The sequence below is a fragment of the Phascolarctos cinereus genome, unplaced genomic scaffold (assembly GCF_003287225.1).
Source record: "Phascolarctos cinereus isolate Bilbo 61053 unplaced genomic scaffold, phaCin_HiC Scaffold_5;HRSCAF=322, whole genome shotgun sequence".
NCBI classification, from domain to species: Eukaryota; Metazoa; Chordata; class Mammalia; order Diprotodontia; family Phascolarctidae; genus Phascolarctos; species Phascolarctos cinereus.
In genome coordinates, this window is record NW_027555958.1 from 254012428 (window position 1) to 254040421 (window position 27994).

Genomic DNA, 27994 nt, shown 5'->3' on the forward strand with positions numbered 1-27994 from the left:
TGTATTTTGGCACAAGCTTCTCAGAGACAAATTTGTTAATTAAAATGATTTTAAGTCTTAGTATCTTAGCAAAGAGATAGAAAAAGAGAGAGACATTCAGAAATCCAAAGGAAGAGAGAGATCCAACATCTCTTGGAAAATCTCTCCAAACCAAGCCTTTTACTTTGTAAAATCTATAGGTTTCAAAACCAGAGACTAAACAAAATTAAACTTGAGTATGAAGATTAGGAAACAGTTTCAGTTTAGAAAAAAATAAAACAACTTTTGGTGTACCTTGGAGAATCATCTTCCCAAAATTATGTAATTCTTCTTTAACTTTCTCAAAAGTCTGTCTTCTTTCGAAGGTAAATTTATAAATATTTCTATTAAGTAAAATAAATACTTCTATTAATTAAATTAATCAAAGACTTTTCTTTGAGTTGGATAATGTCCTAATCAGTTTTGGGGAGGAATCTTTCCTGGAATGATTTGTCCTCTTCCTTTAGAGAATGGATAGGTTTTTAGTAAGAATGATGCAATAAAACCAAAACTCACTACTATTTGTAGTGGTAGCAGCAGCATGTTTCACAAGAAGTTCTCTGCTTCCTGCCTCAGAAGCAAAAAAGCAGACGCAAGAAAAAGGTGAAGAGATAACCCTACTAAGCCCATCTACCTCACAGCCTTGGAAGGGGGTGTGTACTACAAGGTCACGTACTACATGTTCAGAAATTGGACAGGACTGGCTCCAAGGTGAACAAGAGAGAAATTGTTGAAATGGACACCATAGAAACCTACACCTTTCCTCTCATGGTCATTGAAGGCATTGTGGGCAATGTACAAATCCCTGTGGCCTCCATATATTCAATACTGTATTTGTCGAGCACATCACTCCTGAGTATAAAAGGTGATTCTACAAGAACTGGTACAAATCCAAAAAGGCCTTTATCAAGAACTGCAAGAAATGGCAGAATGATGGTAAGAAACAATTGGTCAGAGACTTGAGCAGTATGAAAAAACACTGCTAGATTATTTGGGTCATTGCCTACATCCAGTTGCATTTGTTCTTTCAAGGCAGAAGAAACCTCACCTGCTGGAGATCCAGGTAAAGTGGTAGTGTTTCTGAAAAACTGGATTGGGCCCAGGAGAAGCTGGAACAGCAAGTACCTGTTTTTACTGTGTGTGGGCAGGAGGCAGTGATTGTTGTCATTAGGAAAACAAAGGGGATGGTAGAGAAAATGCAGCAACTCAACTGAGCTCTCCCCCAGACCCTTCCAAATACCTTTAAATAATGCCATAAAGCAATTCCTGGAGCAGCAGAACCTACAAAAAGACAGGGTGAAATAATTTCCAGCCAGAGACAGCTTAGAAGGTTAGCAGGAAAAGTTTGTTGCATTTGGGTAGGAGTGGAGCACTGTCCAGTGCAGGCTGCACCAGCACAGACTTGGCCCCAGCAAAGATCTTGGAGCAGGCCTTTAGAGTCACTGAATCCGCAGCAGCAGCAGCAGTTGCTTCTGGAGCTCTCAGCTCACAGATGGTAAGGGGGTTGAACAACTGGTCAGATGGAGATTACAGGGATCTCTTTGCCAGCACTGAGGCAAAACTCTGTTGCTTTGCCAATTCTTGGATCTGGGTGGCAGTCCCAGGGTGAGGAGGAGCACTAGCACACTAAAGCTTTTGGCTGCAGTGGGGCACAGACCCTTGTCACAGTTTCAGGGCCGAAAAGAGTGCTTGTGGTTACTCACAGACCAGAGCACAGGCCAGGAGAGTAGTAAACACACTTCTTCTTAGAAGAACTGAAAACTTACGGGTTCCTAGAAATATCTCTGAAAACAGCCACACAAAACCCCTGAAGCTTGGGACAGTGCATCCTGCACCCTGGAAGCAGAGCCCTACTTTAGCAAAGAGTTAAAAGTCAAGAAATAGGCTGGGAAAATGAGCAAGCAACAGAAAAAAAAATCTGACCATAGAAAGTTACTGTGGTGACAGGGAAGATCAAAACACACTCAGAAGAAGATAACAAAGCTCCTACTTCTAAAGCCTCCAAGAAAAATATGAAATGGTCTCAGGCCATAAAAGAGCTCAAAATGGATTTTGAAAATCAGGTAAAAGAGGTAGAAGAAAAATTGGGAAGAGAAATGAAAGTGATACAAGAAAATCGTGAAAAAAGAGTCAATAGCTTGGTGAAGGAGACCCCAAAAAAAATTGAAGAAAATAACACCTTAAAAAACAGACTAGGCAAAATGGTAAAAGAGGCACAAAAAGGCCTTGAGGAAAAGAATACCTTAAAAAGTAGAATTGGCCAAGTGGAAAAAGAGGCACAAAAATTCACTGAAGGGAAAAAAAAAGACTTCTTAAAAAATAGAATTGGCCAAATGGAAAAGGAGGTACAAAAGTTCACTGAAGAAAATAATTCTTTAAAAATTAGAATTGAACAAACGGAAACTAATGACTTTATTAGAAATCAAGAAGCAATAAAACAAAACCAAAAGAATGAAAAAAATAGAAGACAATGTGAAATATCTCTCTGGAAAAACAACTGACCTGGAAAATAGATCCAGGAGATATAATTTAAGACTTATTGGACTACCTGGAAACCAGGATCCCCCCCCCCCAAAAAAAAAGGGTCTACACATCACCTTTCAAGAAATTGTTGTGGGGCAGCTAGGTGGTGCAGTGGATAGAGCACCGTCCCTGAAGTCAGGAGGACCTGAGTTCAAATCCAGCCTCAGACCAAACACTTGACACTTACTAGCTGTGTGACCCTGGGCAAGTCACTTAATCTCAATTGCCTAAAAATGAAAAAAAAAAAAGAAATTATTAAGGAAAATTGCCCTGATAGTATAGAAACAGAGGGCAAAATAGAAATTTAAAGAATCCACCCATCACCTCCTGAAAGAGATCCCAAAATGAAAACTCTCAGGAATAAATAGGCAAATTCTAGAGTTCCCAGGTCAAGGAGAAAATATTGAAAGCAGTTAGAAAGAAACAGTTCAAGTATTGTGGAAACACAATCAGGATAACACAAGATTTAGCAGCTTCTACATTAAGGGATTGGAGGGCTTGTAATATGATATTCCAGAGGTCAAAGGAGCTAGAATTAAAACCAAGAATCACCTGCCCAGCAAAATTGAGTGTAATCAGTGAGGGGGCAAAAATGATATTCAGTGATGTAGAGGTCTTTCAAGAATTTTGATTACAAGACCAGAGCTGAATAGAAAATTTGACTTTAAATATAAGACTCAAAAAAAGCATACAGAGGTAAGCAGGAAAGGGAAATTATGAAGGACTTAATAAGGTTAAACTGTTTACATTCCTACATGGGAAAATGATATTTGTGACTCATTATTAGGGCAGGTGGAAGGAGTGTATATATAGACAAAGGCACAGGTGTGAGTTGAATATAAAGGCATGATATTTAAAAAAAACCTAAGGGGTGAGAGAGAGGAATGTACTGTGAGAAAGGGAAAGGGAGAGGTAGAATAGGGTGAATTATCTCACATAAAAGAGATAAGAAAAAAATTTTTACAGTAGAGGGAAGGGGGGGATAGGTGCATAGAACTCTATCTTATCCTACAAGAAAGTAGGAGAGGAATGTGATAAGAGAAGAGAGGGAGGTGATAAAAAGGAGGGCAGATTGAGGGAGAGGATATTTAGAAACAAAATGTTTTTGAGTAGGGACAGAGTGAAAGGAGAGAGAGAATAGAATAAATGGGGGGAATAAGATGGAAGGAAATACAGTTAGTAATAATAACTGAAAAAAAACACTTTGAAGCAAGTTACTCTGATAAAGGCCTCATTTCTCAACATACAGAGAACTGAATCATATTTATAAAAATAAGAGCCATTCCCCAATTGATAAATGATCAAAAGATACGAAGTTTTCAGATGAAGTAATGGAAGCTATCTGTAGCCATATGAAAAAATATTCTCATTGTTGATTGGAGAAATGCAAATTAAAGCAATTCTGAGGTACTGCCTCATACCTATTAGTTTAGCTAATAGGACAGAAAAGGAAAATGACCAGTGTTGGAGGGAATGTGGGAAAAATGACATATTAATGCATTGTTGGGGGAGTTGTGAACTGATTCAACCATTCTGTAGAGCAATTTGGAGCTATGCCCAAAGAGCTATGAGACCATGCATACTCTAACCTAGTAATACCACTACTAGGTCTGCATCCCCAAAGAGATAAAAAACAAAAAGGAAAAGGACCTATATGTACAAAAATATAGATAGTTTTTTCTGGTGGCAAAGAATTGGAAATTGAGAGGATGTCCATCAATTGGGGAATGTTTGAAAAAGTTGTGATATGTGATTATGATGGAATACTATTTTGCTGTAAGAAGTGATGATCTCGGAAAAACCTGGAAAGACTTACATGAGCTGATGCAAAGTGAAATGTACTGTGTACAAAGTACAGTAAGATGATTGGCTGTGAATGACTTAGCTATTCTCAGCAAAACAATATTCGAAAACAACTTTGAAGGACTTATGATGAAAAATGCTATCCATCCTCAGAGATAGAACTGATAGTGTCTGAATACAGATCGAAGCATTAAAAAAAAAGGATAACAAAGGACAAGGGTTGCAGAGGCATCTCTAGCCATGAACACACTCAAAGCCCCCCCATAATGCACACCAATGCTTGTGCAAAGTGGTCTATATTGGAGATTGATATCCTGCCCATCTGTGGCCTGAGCTGATCTGAAGGGCTACCACCAGTACACTAAGATCTTCAAAAAGATCCAGAAGACTGGCTAAGTGGTACCATATTAAGGGTGATCCAGAACAATATAGCTCCTGATTATGATCTGTCTGATAACAGGGTTTGTCACTGTGGTGAGAAGACTGGTAACTTTTTCATGCTGTGTTTTAGGGACCAACATGTTGTTTCTCACCCTGTTAAAATCTGCCAATACTGCTGAAATATCATACCCTAAAGATTGACTTGAAGTTTATCAGTACTACCTGCAGATTTGACCGTGGCTGCTTGTAGATCATAGAGGAGAAGAAAGTGTTCATGGGACATACTTAAGAAGGATTATATTGCTGAAGAGAAGGCTGTTTAATATAATGCCTAGCCAGTCAGCTGGGAGCTGCTAAACTCTTAGTAAAATTGAAGTTATTTTTGAAAAATGATATAGAAAGGACTTCATTGTTCCAAAATTGATAGTTCATGAAAGACTGATATGTTTCCTCGTTCAGATTAGACCAGAGACCAAGACTAAAGTATTGTCCTAATATTATTTTGTAATATGTACTCTAAAGCAAGAATAGATATTTGGGGTGTGGGCTAGTATGATGATTATAGCAGTTGTTACAAAATTTGTTTAGTACTGCTTAAAAAATGGAAAAGTTAATCACTAAAACAGATTAATAAACAAGACTCAGAAACAGTCAAATAAAATAGCATAGGGTTTTGTAAGCCCAAGGACTCCCTATTAGACAAAAACTACTGGAAAATAGACTCTCAGAAGTTGAATTTAGACAAACATCTCATGTTTTGTACCACATTAAGCTCCAAATGGATAGATATGTCATCTACATAAAGATTATATATAAACTAGAGGAGCAGGGAAGGAGGTGATACCTTTCACAAATATGGATAGGGGAAAGGGCAAACAAGGAATAGAGATGATCATAAAATATAAAATGGACAAGTTGGATTATATAAAATTGAAAAACTTATGCACAAGAGAAACCAATAGTTAAAATTAGAAAGGAACCCTTAGTTAACCTGGGGGAAAAATTGTTGCAGCAAGTTACTCTGATAAAAGTCTAGTATTCAAGTTCATAGGGAATTAGTGTGAATCTATAAGAATAAGCCATTCCAAAGTAAGATAAATAAAGGCAGTTCTCAATGGAAGAAATCCAAGCTATTATCATATGAGAAAATGCTTTAACTCACTAATAATGAAAAATATAAATTGAAATTGTATTGGCACAAATAAAAGGACAATTGTTGTGAGGTTATAAGACAGGTACACTAAAAAGCATTGTTGGTGGAGCTGTGAATTAGGCCAGCCATCCTTTAAAGCAATTGGAGCTATGTTTCAGAGGTTACTAAAGTGTGGATGCCTTTTGCCTCATTGACACCATTATTAGGCATCTAAGAGATTAAAAAAAGATTAAAAAAACAAAAACAAAAACGGAGGGAAAGGATCCCTATATGCAGAACTCTGTATAGTAGTACTTTTTGTTGTAGCAAAGAACTGCTAGTTGTATAATCAAAGTGGGTGCCTCCAGGGTTCAGCTAAACATATTAATATAGCATAGTAAAAAATGTTGAACATTACAGATTCAGAGAAATTGTATGAGCTAGAGTGAAATGAGCAGTACTAAGGGAATAATTTACACGATGACTACAATAATGTAGAGGAAAATAACTTTGAAAAACTAAAGAACTTAAGGACCAGTCATGACTTCAGAAGACCTAGTTGAAGCATGCCTCCCAGCACTTGGTAGAGGGGTGTTGAACCAGACATTTAAAATGAGACAGTGCATTTACAGACAAAGGTTAATATAGTTTTTTCCTACTAGCTGAGCCTATTTTGGTAGGAAGGGCCATTTGAGGGGGCAGTGAGTGATGTAAAAAAGAGGAGAAACAATAAAAAACATGAAAGGAGACATAGAAAAACACAGTTTTATAACTTTTGACACATTTTTAATACATACAAAAAAAAGGCACAACATAATTGACACTCACATTTTCATATACCAAAACCTCTCAAAACAGAAAGGTATATATTTCCCCTTAAAAACAAAACTAGATTGAATTGTGTTTCTTTTTAATTGATATTTTCTTTCACTTGATTTTCCCCCTTTCTCACCCTGCAACGGTTAATGAATATTAATTTTAAAAGATTTCTAGACCTTCTTTTGATGTTGACCATTTTCATTATATTAGGCACATTTGATTATTTTAGGTGTTTGTGAATTGTAACATGACTCTAGTAGACTTATTTCACAATGAATATATGTTACACTTGAATGAAGACACCCTGAACATGTTGCCATATTCTTCTTGTACCTGAGTTTCCTCATGCCTCATGTCTGAGTAATTGTTACTTAGCTACCTTCTGAGAGCAACAGTGTCTAGTTTCTAGTTTTATGCTTAAAGCAAAGAGCTTATAAATTCCTTTAAAATTAGATATACAAATAAATTCATCTGATTGTTTCCCCATCCTGCAGAGGTAAACTCCCATTCATTCTATTCCTATGATTCAGAGTTGCTGTCTGTGAAGCTGAAAATTCTTTCATTTGCTCCCTTTCGTCCTTGTCTACTATGTCTTACCCTCCCCATAGCCCATATCCTCCTTTGTCCTTTATTTTTGTAGAACAGATGATATAACAGATCCCTTTTCTCAAACAGGTGAGGGACTGTAGGTATAGAATGTTGCATATACTGTCATATTTGATCCTTTTTGTCTTTTGCTTTTGCCTGTCTTTGTTGCAGTCTTTTGCTTTCCAGCATTTCTTGTTGCATGTGATCATTGATTTATATTTATTTGGTTTACTTAATTTCTAGGGAGCACACTACTTTGGTACATTTTAACACTTTAAACTTTTTTTTTTGCCTTCTAGTTCTTTCAGGTCTTTTATTTCACTAAAAATTCTCAGGTACTCATATAGTTCTTATGGAAAATCCATGTTTTCCTTCAAATTTATGCTTGATACTTCTTGTGGACTATCTTCTAGGTTAGATTTTTTATTATCTTTGGATTTGTAATAATTGTCTGGATCTGTAATAATTATAATTCTAGTGGTTGGTATCTTAGTGGTTTTTTTAAAAATTTTTAAATTTTTTTTATATCTTCGTTTTTTATGTGCTATCTCCAGCCTTGGTTCCTGAAGTAGGACATTGTGCCAAGGGGAGGTGTATGCATCAATACGTTTTTGGATGATTAATCAGTTTCCTTATTCTGAATCTACCTGCTGACCTTCACCCCTCAGAAATGTCTGTGATAAAAATGCTGGTAGGTTTTAGGTCCTCCTGGATCTTTGAGATTTAGAACACTGGATTTCAGAACCTTCTGTGGCATCTTAGGACAGAATGCTATGGAACTCAGAACCCCTAGGCCTGAGATGTCCCAAACTGAGTGCTACTACATTTGTACTGGTTGCTGTGGTTTACTTACAGCATTCATCCTGTGGGTTTCCAACCACTTTGGGACTTTGTTTTAGGAACTCTATGCTTTTGCTTTCTCAAAATTCAGAACCCTTCAGATTGTTGATGTGCCTGACCCGTTTCTAGTTGTGCTGAGAGACTTTCCTCTTGTTTGCTTGCATTGGTACTGGCTTTTCTGTTGGACCCCTTTTACTATTGTACTGTGAGCTTTTGTTGTTTTGTATGGTGGTGGGATGGATTAAGTCGTTCACTGTAGTTAATTGTGTTTCTTGGTCATTATTTGGTCTGACGCAATATTTAGATTATTGTTGGAGTGGATGTATGGGAGCTGGGCTTCCAGCATTCTGTTCAGGCAGTTATCTTAGCTAGAAGTCTTTTTTTTGGGCTGGGGGAAATAGTTAAAAGGGAGGTGGGAGGAAGAGGAGGCATATTGGAAATCAATTGTGATTCTAAGGATACTCTTATGGTGTATGTAGATGTTTCTTATAAAATTTTAATAGACTTAGAAAGTATGTATAAGGGTCGGTAATTATTAATATTCTCTGTTGCCTTTTTTTTGTACTCATAAAGATGTAACTTCTTTGCAAATACTTGGTCTAGTCCAGCTGCATTTCCCATCTTTGTTTTCTTCACTATTTCTACTTTGTTAAGAAGCACATTTAGGACACTGGTATTTGAGTCCAAATATGGTACTTCCACTGTCAATGAAGAAAAGAATTTTTTATAAAAATATAGATACAGCATTTATATTTTCATCTCTTTGCCCTTCCAGTTTCACTCCTAAGTACCCTTGGAATAATTTTTGCTTTGTCATGTCTCTAACTAGATTTTCTTTTAACTTAATTTCTGTTCCATTGCATGTATGAGGCAACTACTGCTCACAATCTTCCCAGTCAGTCAGACAACAAGCGTTTATTAAGTTCCTTGTATGTGCTTGGTGCTGTGCTAAGTGTTGAGGAAGCCAAGGCTAAAATGTAATAGCCCCTGCCTTCAGTTAGTTTGCATCAGAAAAATAGCGTGTAAGATTTTACAAATGAGTTTATATTTTAAAGCATTGGTGTCAAACTCAAATAGAAATGAGGGGATGGGGTGCTACTAAACAGTACATGAGGATCTTTTCAGGCCACATATTGACTTATAAAATGACATATTAACATTATCTATGTTCTATTTTATTTTGTTAAATATTTCCCAATTATATTTTATTCAGGTTCCGCCACACTCAAGAGTGTTGCCACTGTCATTGTTGACATCTCAATTCCAGACCATTATTACCTTTCACTTCCATATACCTTTGTTTGACAAATAAATAGTTTGTTGGTGAGGTAGTTTTTAGGTGATCTCATTGTGGTAATTAATTTACATGGGTTAAGCTTCTTGTGAGTAGGCATTGTTTCATTCATTGTATTTGTGTTACCATTTCCTAACATAGTAGTGGCACATAGTTGATACCTTAATAAATGCCTATTTATTGAAAGGTTATCTTTCCTCAGGAAATATATGTCTGTGTTAGTGTCTATTTTATCCATTTCACATTTTGGAACATCAACAGCCAGTTTAAATAGGTTGGATTTGTCTCAATTAAGTGACAATAAATATATTATTTTAGTTTGATTTTGATTTTGATTTTTGCCTGAAAATGTCCATGGTCTGATTGTACATGGATGGATGGTTTAGAAATGACTTCAGTGTCATACAGTAAATGTTGTGGAAGCAAAATTTATTTCTGTCTGTTATGTCAGTTTCATTTCTGTGTGATTTTATTCAGTGCTCACTATGTCTAGCATCTCCTGAATGTTTTCTAGAAGAAAGGTATTGAAGCTATCTAAGAATGAGGCCTGTATATTCTAGAAGTTGTTGCCCTTAATCATTTTTTAATCCTGAGGGGTGTGTGTGTGTATTTATTTTTTTTTGGTAAGGCAGTTGGGGTTAAGTGACTTGCCCAGAGTCACACAGCTAGTGAGTGTTATGTGCCTGAGGCCGTATTTGAACTCAGGTCCTCCTGACTTCAGAGCCGGTGCTTTATCCACTGCACCACCTAGCTGCCCCCTGAGTTATATTTTCAAACAATTTTTTCATTGTGCTGTTACCTTTGTATGTTACATTTTCTTATTGGAGATATTTCCCAAGGCTCTGCTCTGTCTTCTGTCCTTTTTTTTCCTCCCTCTCTGTCTCTCTGTCTCTGTCTCTGTCTCTCTCTCTCCCCCCACTCTTGGTGATCTCATTATCATGGGCTTAATTATTTATCATCTCTATGCAGATAACCCCAAAATCTACACATCCAGGCCCAGCCTCTTCCCTGAGCTTTTGTCTTATATTAGTAACTGCCTATCAGGCATTTCTGATTGGATGTTCTGAAAACATCTCATGCTCAATATGCCCCAAAGAGAACTTACTGTCTTTCTCTGCCAAACCTAGTTCTTTTCCAGACCTTTCTATTTCTATTGAAAACACCACAGTTCTTCCGGTCTTCCAGATTTATAACTTGAGTGTTATCCTTGACTTTACTGTTACTCACCTCACATATCCAGTCATTTGCCAGATTTTGCTTCCACAACATTTATTGTATTCAGCATAGGCACCACCTTAATTCAGGCCCCCATCACCTCTCGTCAAGACTATTGCAGTGACTTCCTAATTGATTTTCCTGCTTCAGATACCTCCCCCATTCCAGTCCATTCTCCACACAGTTGCCAAAGTGGTTTTTAAAAAAATACCAATATGGCCATGCCACTGCAATGCCTTCCTGTTGCCTCTTGGATAAAATATTGGTTTTTAAAGTTCTTCATCACCTGGTCCCCAGCTTTACTTTCCAGCTTCTTTATTTATTTCTCCCCATCTTATACTTTACAAGGCAGCCAAGCTGGCCTCATCTGTTTCTGACACAGTACACTCCATCTCCAGTCTCTGCGCTTTTGCACTAGCTGTCTCTAATGCCTTGAATAAACTCACTTCATCACTTCCATCTCATAAAACCTCTTGTTTCCTTCAGGACTTAATTCAATCACTACTTTTTAACATTTAAAAAAAATTTGTTTCATTATGAATGTAAATAACATCCCTCCACCAAGAGTTCTATACACACAACAGGATTCTCTATGAAACCATAATTCTCCATTTCATATCACTTGCCGTCTGCACATTTCAAAATTATCTTGCCTGTCTTTGCTTTCTTCTGAACTCTTTTTGGTTCTCTTCTGTGAATTAAAAAAAAAATTTCAATGACCCTCTATTTTGGCTTCATTATTGCTAACTTCCATCCTCCTTAGCCCTTTATCCCCTGATTAATCAAGTGAGGAAAAAAAGCTGCCTCTACCCCCCCCAAAAAAAAGAAAAGAAGATCCTTGTAACAAGCATTGTCAAGCAAAACAAATCCATATGGTTTCTATGTCACTGTTCCTGTACCATATGTCCATCTACTCTCTATCAGACAGTAATTATTATGTTTTATCATAGGTCCTTTGAAGATGGATGGTTATTACATTTAGCTGAATTCTTAAGTCTTTCAAAGTTGTTTTCTTTACGGTGTTGCTGTCCTTATGTAAATTGTTCTCCTAGTTCAGCTCACTTCACTTTGTATCATTTCATACTACCCAGTATTCTCTGAAGTCATCTCTTTTGTCATTTCATGTGGCCCAATTATATTTCATTATGTTGATGTGCCACCCTTGTTAAGCCATCCCCTAGTCTGAGTCACCTCCTTAGATTCTAGTTCTTTCTTTTGTTTCCCTTTTATTCCCTTGTAATTTTTGCTCCTGCTAACTGTGGGTGTTCCTTAAGATTCCATCCTGGGCCCCCTTCTCTTTTCCCTCTAGACTATTTCACTTGGTGGTCTAATCAGCTCTATGGAATCAATGACCTTCTCTGTGTAGATGATTCTCAGATAGATTTGTCAGCCCTAACCTCCTGACCCCCGACCTTGAACCGGATGTCCTGTCAACTACTTAAACTGAGCATTGTCAAAACTGAACTCATCTTCCTCCCCACCCCATCACACTCAAGTTCTCCCCTCTTCCCAACTTCCCTACTACTGTTGAAAGTACCACTATCCTTCCAGTCACCTAGGTGTCATCAACTCCTTTCTCTCACCCCTTATATTCAGTCAGTTGGTAAGTACTGTCTATCTACTTTCATAATAAATCTAGTATATATTTCCTTTCCCTTTCTGGTTACTCACAGGTCTAATCCTACTCTGATTAGTTTTATTTGCTCTGTATTATGACCTGGACCAATTATCCCCTGACCCCCCCCACTCCCTGCTCATAGGGCTCACCATTAGTGCCAGACTTAGTGTGCACTACTCTATTGGCTTAGCTCACTTCAGTGCAGAATTCCTAAGCTTAAGAGATCTACCAGTCTTAGCCTTCTTGTTAGCTGGGATTATAGGCATATGCAAGCACACTGAGCTACTCCATGCATTTTCACTGGCTGGCCCCCTTGCCCAACTCTCTCTCTCCTCTTTTTTTTAAAATAATTTTTAAATTTAATTTATTTTGAATTATCAACAATCACTTCCATAAGCTTTTGAGTTTTAAATTTTTCTCCCTTCTCTCTCCACCTCCCTCCCCAAGACGGCACACAATCTGATACAGTCTATATATATATACATTCCCATTAAACATTTTTTTACATTAGTGATGTTGTAAGTAAGAATTAGAACTAATACCTCCTCATCTTTGCCTCCTGGTTTCTTTAGTTTCCTTTAGGTCCCAGCTAAAATCCCATATTCTGCAAGGTCTTTCTTCATCCAGTTAATCCTGTATATATCTTGTCTGTACATAGTTGACTATGATCATTTATAGCTTACTAACAGTACATTAATGTACCTGTTTTTCTATAGCCTCTCTAGCATTTGTTATTTTCCTTTTTTATTGGCTTTGCCAATTCAGTGGGTATGTGGTAGAATCTCAAAGCTGCTTCAGTTTACATTTCTCTCATTATTAGTGATTTGAAGCATTTTTATTTTCATATAGCTACTGGTAGCTTGGCTTTATTCCATATATTTCATTTTTATATACTTTCATTTTGAATAGTTCCCTTTAACATCTTTGTTTTATTTTAATGTGTTTTGGTTTGAATTTGATTTGTCTCATTTTTGTAAATTGGTGGTGGCATGATAAATTTCAGAAGATCCTTTCAGTTTCAGTCTTTCTGGGTTAAATATATTTCCAATAAATAATGTATTGCTGAAATCTCTTTTAAAATTCGTTATATTGCTCCTTTTATTTTAATGTAGCTTTTATCCCATTTACATTGTGTTATTATTTTCTTCAAAAAGCCCCCATTACTTTTTTAAAAAAATTATTCATTTTATTAGAATGTGAACAAATTTTCTAACACATTTTTTATTCTGGTTTCTGTTTTTAAACTAAACTTAAATCCACACTAAATAAAATTCTTCTGCCTTATTAATCTTCAAGTATCTATTAATGCTATTTGATATGCTGGGTATTGGGAATACAGATAAAAAAATAGAGATAATTCTTGCCCTTTGGAGCTTACATTCTAATAACAGGATATGCCAGGTTCTCACATGGGTGCTTAAAGGATATATAAAAAACAAATACACCTTGATTTGAGGGATAACAAATTGGGGGAATCAGGAAAGGACTCTTAAAGGAGTTGACTCTTGAGCTGAGCCTTGCTAGGGGTTCTGAAGATAGATTTGTAGAGGAAGAACATTCCAGATTTGAGGAATAGCTTATGCAGAGTTATGGAGGCCGAAGATGGAATGTTTTCTATGGAGGAACACCAGTGACTTTGATCAGAGCATGGAGTGCCTAAGGGGGAGTAATATGTAATTAGGCTGGAAGGATAGGCTGGAGCCAGTTTATGAAGGGTTCAAATGGCAAACAGAAGAGTTTGGTTTTAGCCTAAGAGCAATGAGAAGCCACAGAAGCTTCTAGATCAGAGAAATTAGATGGTCATATCCATGCTTTCAATGTCAGTTTGGAGTTGGGTGGAGAATGGATTATAGAGGGGAGAGATTAGATGTAGGAGATGAATTAGGAAGCTATCGTAGTAGTTCAGGTGAGAGAAGATGAAAGCCTGTAGAGTTGTTATTGAGTTAATAGAGAAAAGTTGACAGATGTGAAAAATGTATTAGATGAAATAAATGAGTCTTGCCCACTGAATGGACATGGGAGCAAGGAGGTGTAGGGTGAGAGTCTGAAGAGTCAGGAAAAGCTTCCAGGTTGCAAACCCAGGTGTTTGGAAGAATGGTGCTCTCAACAGAGATATGGAAGTTATGAAAAGGAGTGGGTTCAGGGGGAAAGATAATGAATTTTGTTTTGTACCTGTTTAGCTTGAGATGACCACGATCCAGGTACATGTAAGAGTAGGAATTGTTTCATTCTTTGTATTTGTACATATAGTGCCTAATATAATGTCTAGCCTATGGTAGGCACTTAAATAAATACTTATTAATTGATTGTAAAGTCTGGAGCTCAGGCAAGAATAGAATCTGATATTTAGATTTGGGACATTGTATAGAGCTGATAGTTGAATCCTTGGGAGCTGATGAGATCACCAGGAGAGAGAATAGAGAGGAGAGGGCTGGGAAAAGAGCACTAGGAAACACTCATAGGTAGGGGGTAGAATATGGCTGATGTACTGCCAAGGAGACTTGAGTAGGTTCAATTGGCTCTGTCAAATGGGTATGAAGAAAACGCCATAGATATGACAAAATTGTGATCGAAAAGTGAGGGAGGAGAAAGTATATAGGAAGAAAGAGTGATCAGCACTATCAGATTATAAATAGGAGTTAAGAACGATGAGGACTGAGAAAGTGACCTCGAAATAAGAAGTAAAGAGATCATTGGTGGTTTTGAAAACAGTCCTGTCAGTGGAGACAGAAGCCTCATGGCAAGGGTTGAAGGAGTGGAAGGTGACAAAGTTGAGGCAATAAAGATGGCTTTTTCTAGGAGTTAGGTTGTGAAAGAAAGGATATAGGATTATAGATTTTAGGTAGTACTCAGGTAAAGTGAATATTTAATAATTGATAATATCTAGGTATTTATATAGCTTTTAAGCTGTGCAAAGCTCTTCACGAATATTTTATCCTCACAACAACTTTGGGAGGTAGGTGCTATTATTGTCCCTATTTTACGGATGAGGAGGGTGAGACAAACAAGTTAAGTGATTTGCCCACAATTTTCTGAGAGTTCTCACATTTTGTTAAACGTTTTATTTTGATTTAAGAAATGTGATTTTTTGTGCCTAAACAAGATTTTAAAAACACTTATTAATAATATCTTTTGTTTTTTATCACCTTCATTTACAAATTTCTTCCTCCCCTCCCCACCTACCTAGAGTCATCTCATGACAAAAAAAAAAGCAGAGCAGTTCAGCAAAAGTAACCATCAACACAGACTGATAGTTTACACACCTATACCAATCTCCGCCCCCAAAGAAGAGGGAGAAATAATTTTTTTCATATCTTTTTTGAGGCCACATTTGATCACTATAATAATAATAATTTTTAAATTCAATTTTATTTTTAGTTCAAAATTCTCTCCTTTCCCCCTACTTATTGAAAAGACAAGAAGAACAAAACATAACAATTATGACAGTTATGTATAGTCAGGTCTTTATAATTAGTCTTTTTTATTTTTGGAGGCAGTTGGAGTTAAGTGATTTGCCTAAGGTCACACAGTTAGTGTCTGAGGCCAGATTTGAACAGATCCTTCTGACTCCAGGGCTGTTACTCTATCCATTGTGTCGCCTAGCTGTGCCCAGATAGTTTTTTGATTGTTGCTGTTGCTATTGTTCTTTCATTTCCATTGTATATATGTATTATTTTCCTAGTTCTACTTATATCAATTTGCACTAATTCCTGTGTTTTCCTGTGGTTCTCTGAATTTTTCATATTCATTCTTATGGTGCAGTAATGCTTTGTTGTATTTGTGTGCCAGTTGTTTAGCTGGTCCCCATTCAGTGAGCATCCAGTTTGCTTCCAGTTCTTTTTCACTACAAAACATACTGTTATGAAAATTTTGGTATAAATGGGACCTTTCTTTTTGTCTTTAATTTCCTTGGGTATATGCCTACCAAAATGGTATTGGTATTTTAGTCACTTTCTTAGCATAATTCTAAATTTCTTTCTGGATTATTTAGACTACCATGAATTGTTTTAAATACCCTTTAGAGTTGGAGGCTAGACTGTTGTTCAGAGACTTTATCGAAGTATATAGGGCCTTTAAATTTTTCAGAGTCTAAATGGTTCTTGAGAATGTGCTCTCTCTGTGTTCTTCCAGCATACTTAGTTTTGCTGATTAACTAAATTGAAGTTCATGACCAAAGCTGCATAATTTCCTATACATTATATTCTGGTTTCTTCAATTATAACTTACCTTCTTTGGGAAGTCCACTGTAATCTTGATTGTTGTAACTTAGTGTATTATCTGTCTGCTTGTAGCTTGTGGTATTTTTTCATTATCATGTACAAGTTTAATGTGTCTAGGAAAATTGAATCTTGAGTTCTTCCTTGTAGGGGTCCATAAAATCGTAGAATTAGAGCTGAAAAGAGACGTTAGAGGTTTTTCTCAGTTAGATTGCTAGAAAAAGCTGTACCCTTACTTGTCCTCCCTTCTCACTTTTCAGTTCTTTGCAGTCTGGCTTCCAACTCATCTCTGAACTGAAACCTTTCTCTTCAAAGTTACCAGATATTTTAATTGTCGGATATAATCATCTCTTCTCAGTCCTCATCCTTCTCTACATGTCCACTGCATTTGACACTGTTGATTATTCTCTCTGCCTGGGTATGCTCTCTTTGGTTTTTGTGATACTGTTCTCTCCTGTCAAATCACTTCTTCTTTATCTCCTTGACTGGTTCATCATCCATGTCATGCCCTCAAACTGTGGATGTTCTCCAAGGCTCTTCTCTTTTCTCTCTATATTCTCTTGCTGACCTCATCCTCTTCTGTGGGTTTAATTATTATCACTATACAGATGACTCACAGATCCATGTATCCAGTTCCGCTCTCTCTGAGCTTCAGTCCAATGTCACCAGTTGCATATTGTACATAGCACACTGAATGCAGACATCTATCCCAAACTGAACTCTATCTTTGCCCCTAAACCCACTCCTCTTCCAAACTTCCTTATTTCTGATAATGTAGCCTTCGTTTTTCTGGATGTCCTGTAGTCATCTCAAACTTAATACGGCCAAAAACAATTCAGTTTTCTCTCCCTAACTCTTTCAGTCCTAACTCTTCTGAATTTGCCGATTTCTGTTGAGAGCACTACCATCTTTCTAATCACCCAGGTTTCCAAACTTGGCATTATCATTGACCCCTTTCTCACTCACCCTGTGTAGCTAGTTAGTTGCCAAACCTTGTTGTTTCTTCTACCTCTGCAACAACTTTGGTGTTCATCTTTTTCTTTTTAACCACCCTTCTAGAAGACCTTGTCATCACCTCTTGCCTGGACTTTTTCTGTAGCCTTCTTATTGGTCTCCCCTGCCTCATCTATCTGCACTCTACACCATTTTCCACACAGCTCCTGAAATAAAATTTAAATTCTTCTATTTGACACTTAAACCCCTTTGCAACCTGACTCTAACATATATTTTGAACCTTATTACATATTATTCCATTTCATATATTTTGTATTGAGGTCATTCTGACCTTTTTAAAAAGGATCTTTTTTTCATACACATCTTTCTCATACATATCACTCAATTTCCCATCTGTCCTTTTGTACTGGCTATCTCCCATGTCATGTGGCACTGTCTCCTCATGATAGCTGCTTTTTTTTTTTAAGGCAATGGGGTTAAGTGACTTGCCCAGGGTCACACAGCTAGTAAGTGTCAAACATTTGGTCTGAGGCCGGATTTGAACTTAGGTCCTCCTGACTTCAGGGCCGGTGCTCTATCCACTGCGCCACCTAGCTGGCCCCATGATAGCCTCTTAAAATATACTTGGTTTCCTTCAAAATTAACCTTAACTGACACCTACATTAAGCCTTTCTTCATACCCCTAGCTGCTAATGTTCTTCTCATTATCTTCTATCTATTTTGCATACATCTAATGCACACATTTTCTCCTTGATAGAATAGAAGCAAGCAAAGTCTGTTTCTTTTTTGCTTTTATGTCTATCACAGTGCCGGCCATGTAGTAGATACTTAATAACTAGCTACTTGTTGATTGATCAAAGATGTCATCCATTCTGATGGTTTTATAGGGACTTCATCTTTATGAAAATTGTTTCTAAATCTGTTTATCCAGTTCTTACCTCTTACTTAAGCCCCAGACCCATGTCTCGAACTGCCTCTTAGACAATTTTACTTCATATGTTTTGGTATCTACTCAAAGGACACACCAGAGGTTATCTTCCCCTCCAAATAGTATCCCCTCCCAGCTTCCCTGTGCTTATATTGGTAGTGGTGCTATTCTCTTGTCCTCCAAGTTTGAAATCTTGAATACTCGTTTACTTCTTTCTCTTTCATCACTTATATCCATGCAGCTAAATCTCTCTTGTACATACTTCTTCTCTTTTAACAGTGTACTACTCTGATTCAGGCCTTTAACATTTCATGTTTTAGTTATTGCAGCAGTAAAAAATTGGTCAAAACATTTGTGAGAAACTGCCTTTGTTTATTGATTATTTCATAATGTTCCTAGTTCCATGATTTTCATGTAGATGAAAGATGAGACTATGTTTATGTTTAATGCTAGACAATCAGGCAGTTGATTTGTAGAGGCATAATGAAAAGAAATCTGGGAGTGCCATGAAGACCTGAGTTTGAATTCCATTTATGACATTTACTATGTAACCATTTTGATAACACCTTTAATATCTAATAGGCCTCATAAGAGATCAGAGGATGTTTAAAAGACTATCTGCTTCAGCTCTTATTATTGATGTTTCCCAGAAATTTAGTTGTTCAGTTTCTAGAAAGGATAACAAAACAAAGTTAAATTGAGTGTATTTTAGTAAAGTTCAATTTAATTTTAATTTTTGAATTGGTAACCTCTCTTAGACCTCTTCAATGTGCATTTGTTATCTAAGCTGTAGCTTAATTTGAGACTTTTCATTTTCTGAGTTGGCCTTAATAACTGACTTGCCTGTTGTAGGTTAATTTGTGTATTTACCCTAAGTATTTGCCTCCAAGTTTGATTGACTTGATTGGGAATTCCAAAAAGTGGTTTGAGTCCCAGGTTAGGCTCAGTCAAGTCAATGACTAAAATTTTTTCCTTCTGTCTACCTGTCAGATCTTCCATTGGGGTAAAGAAAACCTTTGTTCAAGTCCTGCCTTTGATACATACTTGTTGTGTGACCTTGGGCACAAGTTACTTAACATCAATGACCCAGTCACCCCTCTAAGATTGTATGTTACAGAAATGTTGCTGGTCTACATTGGTAGAGGGAATGCACTAATGTTGAGTTCCCAAAACCAATGAAATCACAAGTCCAAAAAAGAAAAGAAAAGAGAGAGCTTGGTTAAAACAAGGTTTACTAAAGTAAAGAGAAGGCTGTGTGGCAGAGCACATTGTGAAGCACAGACGTACATTTTACTGCAAATCTAGAAGTAAAACCCAGAGAAACAATGGGCTATTATTTACTACAGTTATGTGTAGCTGTCCCTGAGGTGCTCCTTGGGTGGCAGGTGGTTTCAGAGGAGTTAACTGTTTGCTATTCTAGCAGGAGCTACCATGATATTCTTTTGTTGTTACCTTTGACCCAAAAAGCAATATTTTCAGGGGTTCTTGTTCCTATCACAGTAGAGTGCTCTCTACAACCTGTTAACTACAACTAAAAGGACTTTCTGTGCCTTGTTTTATAATTACTTTTGATCTTGTCAGTCTCTGAATAGCACTAGGCAGAGGGAAGCAAGGATAAAAATAGATGACTCTACCTAAAGAAGTAACAATTCCAGTTGCCTAGAATCTTTGATATTCAGTTTTCCCTAGAGCATGTTTTACTGTTCTAGAATTTATTAAAAAAAATATTTGTTTACATGGTTCCTATTTATCATGTCCAATTCTTAAAACTTTTTCATATGTTATTGTTTTTACAGACTGTTTTGACCATGGATGGTGAGGAAATACCAGACTTTTCAAGTTTAAAGGAGGAAACTGCTTATTGGAAGGAACTTTCCTTGAAATACAAACAAAGGTAAATGTTGAAAAGAGCAGTGGGAAGTAGTATAACAGTTAGAATATTTGCCTAAGCCCTGTTTTTTACTGTTATGTTAAAATAGTATATTAATTCTAAAGTTAAATTTCTGGAGTTAGGAGGGACGGGGGATTTTGGTCTATATTACATAATAAAATAGTCTATTTTTAGCTGAGGCTTGTATTATTTGTTGGGTGCTTATATTATTCTGACTTTGTTATTTATTGTTTGTGTGACCTTGGACTGTTATTTATTGTTTGTGTGACCTTGGACAAGTCCCTTAATCTGGGCTCTGTTTACTCATCTATAAAATAAATCTGTAATTCTGTGAATAATAGTAATAATGAAAATATTAAACTTGGTTGAAAAAGCACTAATTGTAGTTCCCCTACAATTTTTGTGTTTTCTTGTCATTTCTTGTTTGTTGAGTGAATATTGAGTAATGGACATGGCTGTGTTTTCTTTTTTCTTTTGTTATTGACGTATTTTTGATATATTTTGTTTTGAAACAGCAGATACATCTTAATTACTCAAACAGACCATCATACAAGCTACTCTTTTCCGAAGGATTGAGTAAAATCTCCTAATTGACTGCCATTTTCCACTTTTGTAGCTTACAGATTTGTTAACAGACAGGGATGATATGTGCTTTAATTTGAACAGTTTGGTTCCAACAATATCCATTGTAATTGATGTGAATTTTGTTGCCTTTTAATATTGTCTTTATTTACATGGTTATCGTCTTTGCATTTGTTTTAGCTCTGCTTTACTTCATACAAATCTTCTCGAATTTCTCTGATCTCTTCATATTTATCACTCCTTACAGTACCAAAAATATTCCATTGCATTCATCTACCACATTTTATTGAGCCATTCTCTACTTTTTGGACACACTGGTTTGTTTCCAAATATTTATTACTATAGATAGTGCTGCTGTGAATGTTGGGGGATTTTTTTGCTTTTGTATATGGGTTCTTTCTTACTCATGCCTGCATATTCACTGAGAGCTGGGTTTGTATCCATTCTGGGTTTATGTCTGCAGTACACTAATAGACCTCATCCAGTAAATCTGTTTAGTGCTCGTCGAGTTGACCAGTTGTTCTCTACCTTTGAATCTTTTGCACCCTTGTGTTACTGTTCTGGTCCTGCCAGTCCTCAGTCTACTTTCATCTACTTTATCCTTTTGCTTCTTCAGTGCTAAACATTGCTGGGAGAAGTTATAGAACCATGTCAGCCCTTTTGAATTTTCTTCTGCTTTCATCTGTTTTTTTAAATGATTCATTAATGATCTTTTCTTAATTTTTTTAAGCTATCGTCACTATCCCCAATGACTTCCCTGACCAAAACGGAACAAAAGTTTTCTCTTGTAACAAATAAGTATAGTCACACAGAACAGGATGCACACATTGGCAGTAATCTGAAAATGTATGTCTCAGTCTGCACCTGTAGTCTGTTATTTAGGTGGTGTAATAGATAGAGTGCTGGGCTTAGAATATGGAAGACCTGAGTTCAAGTACAGTCTCAGATTAGTACTATCTGTATGACCCTGGGCAAGTCATTTAACCTTTGTTTGCCTTAGTTTCCTCAACTGTAAAATAGGGTGGTCTTCCTGGATTTTTCTGAATCTGTTCTTATTGTCATTCTTATGGCACAATAATGTTTGATTACATTTACGTGCCCTGATTTGTTCAGCCATTTTCCATTTAATGGCCCCTTATTTTGTTTCTAGTTCTTTGCCTCCTTGGCTTCCCTTGACTTCTTTGTTTCTGTTTCAAGGACAAGCTCTGGTCTTTTTATCATTAGTCTTTTATTTTTCCCTGTAGAATTATGCTGTTTGGAACTATGCCCAAAGGGCTACAAAAATGTGCATACCCTTTGATCCAGCAATAGAACTTCTAGGGCTATATCCCAAAGAGATCAAACAAATGGGAAAAGGACCCACATGTACAAAAATATTCATAGCAGCTCTTTTTGTGGTGGCAAAAAATTGGAAATTGAGAGGATGCCCATCAATTGGGGAATGGCTGAGCAAGTTGTGGTATATGAATGTAATGGAATACTATTGTGCTATAAGAAATGATGAACAGGCTGACTTCAGAAAAACCTGGATAGACTTATATGGTCTGATGCTGAGTGAAGTGAGCAGAACCAAGAGGACTTTGTACACAATAACAGCCACGTTATGCAATGACTATGATTGTTAAACTGAACCCTTCTCAGCATTACGAGGATCTAAGATATCTCCAGAGGCCTCGGGATGGAAAAGGCTGTCCACATCCAAAGAAAGAACTATGGAAGTCGAATCGCTATCACTTATTTTTACCTTCTGTTGAGTTTTGTTTCATCTTTCTGATGGTTCCTCGTATTGGTTTTAATTTTTACTTACAACTTCACTAATGTGAAAATATGTTTAATGGGTATGTAAATGTAAAGCCTATACCAGATTGTGCACAGTCTTGGGGAGGGTGGTGGGGAGGAAGGGGGAGAAAAATTTTCAACTCAAAAGCACATGGAAGTGATTGTTGATAAATCAAAATAAATTAATTAAAAAAAGTGTTTTATAATATAAAAAAAAGAATTATGCTGTTTGCAAGAGAAGTTATTCTTTGTCTTAAGCCTTTTCTTTTGGAATATTGATTTCCAAGATTTCCTCTCTTTATATGATCCTGACTGTCATTACTTGGTACTCAGACTTTTTCTTCTTGTGTGCTTGTAGTACTTTTTTTTTGTCCTAGAAGTGTTGGATTTTGGCTGAGACATTCCTAGGTATTTTAGGCTGAGATTTCTTTCAGAAGCTGATTCTTTCTACTTTTATATAGTCCTCTGATTATTATAGATTTGAACAAGTTTTCTTTTATGGAAGTTATAATTTTTTTTTGTTTGTTGGTGGTTTTCAAAGATTCTACTGGTTTTTAAATGATCTCTCCTCAACCTTTTTTTCAGGTCAGTTTTTGGTAGTAGACACATTTTACAAATAATAATAATTACTAATACTAATTTACTAATTAATAAGTTAAATTTACTAATACTGAGATAAATTTACTCATTTACTACTAAAAATAATAATATTTCAGTCCTGTGACCTCCTTTGGATATTTCTTGTTGTCTGATTTAAGTGTTGGCTTCTATTAACTCTGTTTTATTTTTCTGGGAGTCCACTACATGAGCAGTATTTTCCACCTATTCTGAGTTGTTTTTTCTCTTTCCAGTGTTTTTCTTAAGTACTCTCAGTTCATTTTTAAAATCTTCATTTACCCTTGAAGTCTTTATGTCCAAACCATTTGTTTCTGTGAGGCTTACTTTTGTACTTAATAAGTGACTTTGTCTTTCTGGATTTGCCTCTTGGGCTTCTTTTAACCCATAATATTTCTGTGTTGTATTTGGAGTTTTCTTCTGTTGACTCATGTCTTCAGTATTATCCTAGATTAGGATTTTGTGCTAGGGTCAGGCTCTACTCCTTGGGTGGAATGGACCCATCCTCTTTGGACCTGTCCCTTCTGTAGTCTAGAAGCTGCTTTGAGTACAGTTCTGGATGAAGTGGATGGAGCTAGGCTCCACCTATTTCTATAATCTCTGGCTTTCTCCTCTTTCCTCTGGTGGCCCAATGCAGGTAATAGCCTCAACCAGTCTCCTTGTCCTTGTGTTTCCAGCTAGAGACAGGCTCTACCATGCTGTACAGCACTCAGAGTGGTTAGGGAAGTGAGGGTTAGGGAGCCAGGAGGTGGCTAACAGGAATTCTGAGAACTGTCTTCTTCAGTGGCTCTAAAAGGAGCCTTAACTCTAGGCATCTTGGATAGCCCCGTGGTGCCTGACCCCATCTCCCTAAGCAATAAAGGCTGGCTCCTCTCCCACCATGACTCTGACAGGAAAGGGCAGAGGTTCTGATGGCTTCAGGCTCTGTTTGTTAGAGGTCAGGCTAGCTTTCCTTCTCTACCTCATGGATTGTTCTTGCTAAGAGTACCTATACACTTCTGTTCATCTTCTTGGGCATTCCTGTACTGGATAGAAAAACTTTCTGTAATCTCTCTTTGGTTTTCTTGATAATTGTTTCTTTTGGTAAGCTTTTACATTTTTTCTGTGGTGTTTACTAGGCAATGTAAGACTGGCCACAACATTTCACGTTGCCATCTTAACTGGAAACCTATCCACTTCTCAAACCTGTACAAATGGACTTATGAAACTCTTTCCAAGGTTATCAGTAGTATTTTAATTGTTAAAAATCCAGTGGCTTTTACATAGCCCTCATTCTGCTTGACCTTTCTGTCGTTTAGGGCATTTATTGATCCCTGCTTTTTCTTGGTGTTCTCACCTCCTTTAGCTTTTGTGACATTGTTTTCTATTGGTTCTTGGTTCTCCTATCTGGCTCATTGTCGGTATCCTTTGACTCTTCACTCACTATCTCTGTCACACCCTGTTGATGTTAGTCTGGATCTCTCTTCTTTTTTATCTGACTTGGTAATATCACATATCAATGCCTAACATAGTTGTATGTGAATCGCTAGTGTTTCACCAGCGGTATCATTGGTCATTCTGCTGAATTCCAGAAGGATCAGAGCTTCAGAGACTAGGCCTCACAAAAAGCTGAATACATGATCCACGTGTCCACATGTAGGATATCTTTTAGATGTGCCTGGTGCCATGAGTGAATATGGTTTGGTCCCTGAGGACCCAGAACCCCTTTTCACAGCCATTGTTGTTTTAACCATCTAATCTCTTTTTAGATCAGCCTTTTTCTTCTGGATATTTTCCCTTTTATTGATATTAGTGATGAAAACGCTACCTTTGTCTGTGAAGTGTTCAGTTTCTTGTGTCTGTAGTATCATTTACTCCCATGTGAATTACCAAAATTAAACAGAATTTAGATTTCTAAACCATAGTTTAAAAGATAGAAATATAAGGCCCTGTAATTTAATAAAAAATGCTTTAAGCTGAAAAAGAAGGGGGAGGAATAAAGCTTCCTATTATATAGTTATCAAACGTGATAGACAGCTAGAAATTCATAGGAAAAGAATTCAACAAAGGAATCAGTAACTTATGACCTGAAATGTCTATACCAACATACACAGAAAATGCACAGAAAATAAGTAAGGGGATTAGGGATTCTCATGCAAGGAGGTAAATTTGACCTCATTAAGTATCACTTAGACTTCATGGAATCAGATGCACACTTGGAATTTGGTTCTAGGAAGGTATAACTTATTTAAGAGAAGCAGGATAGGAGGGAGGAACAGAGTTGCTTTGTTTATTAGGAAGGAAATCCTGGAACCAGACAGGGGAAGGTGCATGGGGTGATTTGAACCTTTTGAGAACAACAAGGTGCTCTCACTCTGCCTCCCGACCTATCTTTGGTTTCAGCTTCCTATTTGATATTTTTGTTCTGCTTCTTCCACTCCACAGATCATTCTCCTTGGACTAGAAAACAGAGGCAAAATAAGAACCGAACATCACTTCTTTCTCTCTATTGTTTGTTATAATAGTTCATTTTATGCCTAAGAGTGTACCATTTTCCCCCTCCAATGTTGTTTAAAAAAATAACAAAAACAAAACAAAACCCTGTTATCCCTGAGGACTTATGTGAATAAAGTAGAGAAGACAAATACATTGAGCATGTAATTAATAAAAGTAGAAAACCAACAAAATCTTAATCTCCAAACAAATACAAATGAGATTTTGGAAAGGAAGGGCAAAATAAATGGAAGTGAAAATTTGTGGAAAATTGAGTTATTAAAACAGCTGATTTTGCTTAAAAGACTAACAAAATTGAGTAAACTATTAGCTAATTTAGTTTTTTTTTAAAGAGGAAGACCAAATTGTCAAAAAATGAAAAAGGTGAATTCACAACAAATAGAAGAAAGGAAGGAAGCATTTATTAATGCTTCTATCTATTAATTATTAATGCTACTGTCACAAGCACTTTTTATGCTAAGTGCTTTACAAATATTATTTGATTCTTCCAATAACCCTTACAGGAGGCAGGAGCTATTGTTATCTTCATTTTACAATTGAGAGGACTGAGTCAGTGATTAAAGGACTTGGCTAGAGTCATACAGCCAGTAGGTGTCTGAGGCCAAATTTGAACTCAGGTCATTCTGACTAAGTTGAGTTTCTGTCAGGAGTGCAAAAGATGCTTTAATATTAAGAAAACTGCAGAAAATCATTAGTAAAATTCATAAAAAGTATATGACTATATCAGTAAAGACAGGAGAAAACATTTAGTCAAATACAGCACTCATTTGTGTTAAAGCTTCTAAAAGATATAGCACAAAATTCAGCATTTCCCCCTTTTTATCAGCATGTTTGATTTTTAAAAAACTCTGAGACACATTTGCTAAAACAGAAGGAAAAGTAGGAATAATTGCATTGTAACTTATTCTGCATCTAACTCTGGGACATATTTTTTCACTAATGTATGCTGTGTCTTTGGGGGAGAGTGGTCACAAAACTTAAAAATGATGGTTGTCCTTTGTTTTTGAAGAGGACCAACATGACATCACTATGTTGTAGTCAAGTTACAGTGTGTTCGACTGGCTGATTAGACCAATACAAGATCATAATACTCTATCACAGGTTGGCCACAAATAGTTCGTATGCATGTTTGGGGTGGAGCTGTCTCTAAATTTGCACATCTCACATTTCTTTTAAGCTACTGTAATTCTGCTTTTGTTCATAGAGCACAGTTTCTTGGGATGTGGGCACACCATGCTTGGCATTCCTTTGCTAGCATCTCCCAAGTAACACAATCAGTTCCAAAGTTCTTCAGAGAGACCTTGAGAAGTGTCCTTGTATTGCTTTTTCTGACCACCATGTAAAGCGCTTACCTTGAATGAATTCTCTGTAAAATAGTCTTTTAAGCAAATGTACTTTTGGCTTTTGAACAGCATGACCAAGCCCATTGGAGTTGTGCTCTCTGCAGTATAGTTTAAATGCTTGGTGGTTTAGTTCAAGCAAGGGCCTCAATGTCCTTCCTAAGACAATTCAAATGGAAGTAATTCAGTTGCCTGGCATGGCGCTGGTACAGGTTTCACAGGCTCTTTTGACCTTCATTTTGGTAGGCAATCTAGTATCTTCTCTCCCACACTTTCCAAATTTAAAAAACACATGATTGTGTCTAGAGCAACTTAGAACACTAGCTTACTGGCCTCAATGTCCTTGTTCTTTCTGAGGGACAGTCTGCACCATGATTCATTGTTGGGTAGAGACACTCCTCTTCTATGCATTTCTGCTTCTCTGCCAGACATGAGGTTGATTTTTAATAATGCTCTCTAAGGCATAGCCACCTTGCCTAACAAGGCAGCAAGTTACAATAGAAAGGGCACTTGATCTTAAGTTAAAAGCGCTGGGATCTTGTGTAGTTTCCAGGAATGTAGCATTCAAATTCTTTATTCACACATTTTCGGGGAAACTATTAATTCTCAGATTGTCTTGCAAAGCCTTGTCATCTCTATTGCTTCGGTTTACAGAGTTCTGAATACTCTTCTAATCCTGCCATTTTTTCACTTTTGTTCTGTGGTTTTATTATTGCTTTTTCCCTAATTATTTGAGCCACTTTGATCCTCAAATTATACACTGTTTCGCTGAAATTTTGAATGTCTTTTCTATGTTTTCATTTTTAGTGTTCTTTTTGAATTCTTCCCTTCATTATGTTTTCTATTTTTAGACACATTATTAACTGTCATGGTAATTGCCGTTGGAGGTTCTCGCACCATGTCCATTCTTCTAAAGGTGTGGTTTGTTCTTGTTGCAGTTTGGTTTTTCTTTTCTAGTGACTTC

General features: G+C 36.7%; 1 protein-coding gene across 6 annotated transcripts in view; it reads left to right on the top strand.

Annotated features, from left to right (window-relative positions):
* NDEL1 (nudE neurodevelopment protein 1 like 1) overlaps positions 1-27994 on the top strand; it is a 103217-nt gene that overhangs the window by 28173 nt on the left and 47050 nt on the right. For all 6 annotated transcript variants that reach the window (XM_020966437.2, XM_078155672.1, XM_020966436.2 and 3 more), the window contains one exon: positions 20127-20224. In XM_020966437.2, the coding sequence (XP_020822096.1) occupies positions 20127-20224 (98 nt within the window). The remainder of the gene's footprint in view (positions 1-20126; positions 20225-27994) is intronic.